Source organism: Vitis riparia, unplaced genomic scaffold (assembly GCF_004353265.1).
Source record: "Vitis riparia cultivar Riparia Gloire de Montpellier isolate 1030 unplaced genomic scaffold, EGFV_Vit.rip_1.0 scaffold752_pilon_pilon, whole genome shotgun sequence".
Classification (NCBI taxonomy): Eukaryota; Viridiplantae; Streptophyta; class Magnoliopsida; order Vitales; family Vitaceae; genus Vitis; species Vitis riparia.
In genome coordinates this window covers 105897-111330 of record NW_023269768.1, presented here as the reverse complement: position 1 = coordinate 111330, position 5434 = coordinate 105897, and the positions used below count along the sequence as shown (strand labels likewise).

Below are 5434 nucleotides of genomic sequence, written 5' to 3'. Positions count from 1 at the left end.
TTGTAATTCAATCTCATTTCTCTAATTCACCATGGATCTTGCTTCTAGATCCTCATTTCTCTAAGAAAAACAAGATTTAGCCACTCATGCTTGGAGATTTGGTCTCACAAGGCATGTTTATCTAGTGAGAAAATGAGAGAAAATAAAGGAAAATAGAGAATTCTATTGAGAGAGAAAATCTCAATTACTCTTTTAGTAATATTATTGTGTAGAAAAGGGCTACTATAAATAGTGAAAATCGTGAAAAGCTTCCATTCAATCATCGTGGTGGATCTAAACCATTTGCATTTCATCGTCAGCATAACTCAATGGTATGACATATTTTTCTAAATTATATCTTTAAAATAATAGTTTTATTTTATTCTATTTATGTAAAAGACATGTTCCACCTAGAAAGTTGAAAATGGAGTTTATTACTTATCTTTAAAAATAACTAAATTATTTTTTTATGTGCATGTAAAAGAGTGTTGCCACTGGAGAGTTGCAAGGGGAAGTGGAGTTATTTCGTGCCACTCACTACAATGAAAGTAAGGGATGGATCAATGACACAGCTAAATCTCGATATGTAAGAGTCATGTTACTTGTAGTTGCAAAAATTAAAATTTTCTTTTCATTATATGCTATGTAACATGTTCACTAATTGAAAACTATATTTCTTAGGAAGAGATGCGTAAGCTTCAAGAGCAGAGTACCCAAGATGGAGATACTCCTATCTCTGACTTGGAGATAACTCAAAGAGTACTAGGGAAGCGATCAGGTTATATTCGAGGTTTGGGATATGGGTCACGACTTAAGCGTTCGACTACAACTGAATTTCCTGATGAAGAAACAGAGAGGTTACGACAACAAATCACAAAGTTAGAGGAGTTTAAAACAACAGCTACCACTCAATTGGAGGAGTTAAAGGCAATGATCCAGACTTTAATGCCACGACAAACCAACACTTCTAACCAACCACCACCTCATTCTAGCTCAACTTCCCAACCACCACTGTCACCATCGAGTTGATATTATTATGTGGTTTGCTATTATTTATTGGTCACTTTTATTTTAGACAATATTCGAATGGTACTTGGACAATGTTATTTGCACGTATGTTTTGCATTGATGAAACAAATGTTTTAATGTTTACTTATTTTCTATATATTATTCTATTTTTACATTATTAAATGTGTTATTTATATAATATCATTGTATATTTGAAATCGTTCAATATCATATAGGTTTATTTATATAATATCATTATTAGAGACAAAATTTGTTTGTTACTCAAACTATTTGTCAACATTTGGGACGAAAATAGTTTCTCCCCAAATGTAAGTGGAAGTATATGGAGATAAAATTATTTCGTTGTAGAAACTATGGGTTAACATGATGGAGATGAAAAAATTGTCTCCTAATATATGAAGTAACATTTAGAGACAAAATTTGTTTGTTACCCAAACTAATTGTCAACAATTTGAGACGAAAATATTTCCTCCCCAAATGTAAGTGGAAATATATGGAGATAAAATTATTTCGTTGTAGAAACCATGTGTCAACATAATGGAGATGAAAAAAGTTTGTCTCCTAATGTACAAAGTAACATGTAGTGACAAAATTTTTTTGTTGCCAAATGAAATATTTTGTTACCAAATAGTTTACTCGATATTTGAAAATCTAATTCCAAACGAAATATCTTATCTTAGGCCACAAAAAAAACTCGTTTCCAAATAGTGTCGGCCACAAAATTTTGTTTTGTCATAAATATATTTTCGTAACAAATGTTAATTATTCGTCTCCAAAAACATAGGGTGACACAAATATCGAGACAATGGACGAGACGAAACTTTTTGTTAGGAAAGCCTTTTGGCTACAAAAGGCATATTGTTGGAGACAAAACATTTCATCCATGATCATGTACTTTGTTGTAGTGACTTTACTTCTGTATTCATAAATTGGAATCTGACAACTTAAATACCCTTTAAAATTTTTCTAACTATTCCATGACATTCTAGACTCTTTGAACTTGATTATATAATCTTGCTTGGATCAAATATGGTTTTCTAATTATAAGATATAAATCAATCTTTCAGAAGGTTCAATTTCCCCCTTGTTTTTGACACTCAATCTTGTTTTGAAAAATTAAATTACCTTTTGATCTTTTCAATTTAAATTAATATTTTTCCCAGATTCTTGACTTCTTGAAATTGAATTTTAACACATAAATTATTTTTAAAAAAAATGTCTTCTTGAGGGAGATATGATTTTTCAAAGTCACACTTTACATGACTGAATCTTGACAACTGATATATTATAGTGTTCTAAAAATTCTTATGAATGCTTTCTGACCTTGGATTAAATTTTTGGACTATCTATACATCTTAAATGACTTGTGTGAGTTTTTTTTATGAATTTAGAAGGCATCTAGGTATTTTTAAAATTCAGTTTACACTGGTTACTATTTTATGCCAAATTCTAGACCTTTTGGAACTTTTGGATATTTTGAATTGAATATGTTATTTAATTGAATGGTTGAACTTTGACATGTTTTTATAGACTCAACGAGAGTCTTTTGTGATTTGGTATGATCAAATTCCATTTTTTTATTATTTTCTTAGGATTTATTCTTAAAGATGCCTTATTCTGATTATGGACTAGAAGTTTTGCATCGTGCCTGCATTGTTGTTTAATTCAAGACCATTTAACATCTCATAATTTGTTGTTGGTTGTTGTATTGTGATATAGACATAATAGAAAGGTTGTCTTAATTTTTCATGATTAAATGATGTTCCTAAATATTAATTTATAATTTTTCTTTTGATAATAGTGTGTTACCCCTTTTGCTACATGTTTTAATCATAACCCTTGATTTTTGGAGTTGTATACATGACTTGTGTGATAATTGATGTTTCCTTATACTCTGGTTATTTTTGTTATGCTATTTGGACACCATGCAAGCTAGGATTACTTTTTTAATCAACCTCCCATGTATTGTGGAAGCACATTGTAAGTTATCTATGTTATTCAGATACGCTTCTTACCTTCACATCTTCATTTCATATCTTTTTGATTGCTTGTTTGACTTGCCATGTATGATTAAAAGACTAGGGCAAAATACAGGTTCTAAGTTTTTTTTAACTAACCATTGATGTTTTATAATAGAGCTTAAGTTGTGGTTCAGGTATGCATACTATCCTTTCTTTATAAATGTGTTTAGAACCCTTGTTTGGCATATTAGAATTAATAGACTTTCGAAATCACCTTAACCCATCTAGGTATCCATAATCAATTGACTAATTGTCATATTTTCCTCAACTTAGCTAGTAGAGACCTCGTTAGGGCTTAGAGGGGTGCTACCTCTTTGAAGGTACCTCCACGTTAGGTAACCTGATCCATGGACCTAGACTCGAGTTTTTCGCATATAGCTTTTCCAAAAATCAAGAGTCATTTTAGGGGTTTTGTTCTTACTTGATTTCCCCTTTAAAAATAAATAAAAGTGGCAACTCCAATATTTCATAAAATACAATTTTTCATTAGAAGAAAACAAGTCTTGCCAATTGAGTGGGATACATCGTGAAAAATGTAGGTCCACAAATTGAAAGGTCAAAATATTGATTATGATGTATACATGTGATAAAATTTAAATATTTAGTTGTATTCAGGATAAAACTAATTAATAGATATATATATATTTTGAAGTTGTCTCTTCAAAGAAACACCTTTAATATGAATTTAATTTTATAGAATTATGGAAAGTGTCTTTTCAAGAGACACCTTGAGTAAAAATTCAATTTTTTTAACGTGTATGATAAAAAAATTTGTGGAAATGTGTCTTTTGAAATACCCAACAATCAGATAATCAGGTTTCAACCCACTATTCTATATGTTGTGAATGAAATGTGAATGAGAGAGATGTGAGGTTGGTTTTATAGGGGGGAGGATGGCACCACCTGGAACAGCTGAGAGATCCACAGGAACAGCAGATAAATCCTTAACAGGGCCTGAGAAAGAATTGCTTGGGGGTCCACCAATCATCTCACCCTCAAGCCCATAAATTGTATCATGATCATAAACTTCCTTGGAAGCCTAGAACCGTAAAATTTTCTGCAATCTTGTTTGATTTGCCTCCTTGTTTTGAGGGTTGTGGTAAATCCTTGCAAGCATGGAACCTAAGACAGGTTTAAATGCTAGGGCCTCATTATCAAGTTCATGCGGATTCATCCTGGCCCTAGGTCCAGGCCTCATAACCATATCATTTCAATCAGTCAATTTAGCAATCCTGCCTGAAAACATTAGAGCAGCATAAAAGAAAGCCCTCGGTTACAAAAAGTTTGTTTTCAAGCTTGGCTTGGTTGAATTTGAATTAAGGTCCACATCCCTGTTTCAACATGGTGTTTGTTTGGATCTAGTTTAGTTCAACCTTCTTCAAATTTTGGGCTTTTCAAGCTCCACATCTCCGTTTAAGCATGGTGTTTGCTTATAGATATCTTGGATATGCAAATAGCTTTCTTCCTATCCCCTGTTTGACTGGAAGCCGGAAGTACAAGCTGCTCAAGTTCCTCCATTTCTCTATCCCCTGTTATACCAGAAGCTGGAGGTTCAAGCGACTTAGCTTTCTTCCTATCCCCTGCTTCAGCAGAACTGCAACGTGGCCGAACTTCCTTATCCCCTGTTTTACCACCAGAAACCTCAACATCACATGGCTGAACTTCTCTATCCCTTGTTATATCAGAAGCCCCTTCATGTCACTGAACTTCCCTCCTTTCTCTATCCCCTGTTATACGAAAGCCAACTCTGAAGTTTGTCGATAAACAACATAAGATAAGTAATATGACCAGACCTACCACTCCACAGATAAGGCTCACGTTCTGCAAATGGTTCCCTGCATAGATAGAAGTTAATAAATTTTGTTGTTAGAGCAGAAGTCAAGTGAGAGTGAGAGAGAGAGAAGGAGAGGGCTTTTATGGTTTTGCGATAGCTCCTCTAATGGTAGAGGATGAGTTGAAATATCAACTATACAGTTGACTTTTTTTGAATTGTCGATCACGTGTTTGGATTGTAAATTCGATGAAGATCTAAGATTTATTCAGTACTTGGTTTTGGCTACTTTTAGGAATACAATACATAGAGACTCTTACCTTTATCTTTTGATGAGGACAAAACATAGAGCTCCTCTTGATTTGCATCACCCACTTGGGCTCGTGGAAATTTTTCCCTCCACAACTGACATCCAGTTCCATTGGTGAATACAGTATTACAAGCAGTACAAGAACAATTGTTTCAGCATATGGCCTGACAATCACTAAGGTCCAAGCTCATATCTATGTTCATTAAAGATGGATATCCTGAATTGTGAACCGATTGCTTCATGACTTGGTAATCTCTAGTGCTGCAAGTGGGTTGTTCACCCTGGATATTTGTCATAACAATCACACATACCTTCCTTCACGAA

General features: G+C 33.4%; 1 protein-coding gene across 1 annotated transcript; it reads left to right on the top strand.

Moving 5' to 3' along the window:
- The first annotated feature begins 234 nt into the window (after nt 1-234).
- On the top strand, nt 235-1108 carry LOC117910465. Its single transcript, XM_034824541.1, has 3 exons — nt 235-311; nt 464-565; nt 661-1108. Exons 1-3 carry the CDS (start codon nt 309-311, stop codon nt 1006-1008), a joined length of 453 nt encoding a protein of 150 aa, XP_034680432.1. The 5' UTR covers nt 235-308; the 3' UTR covers nt 1009-1108.
- Nucleotides 1109-5434: the final 4326 nt, after the last annotated feature.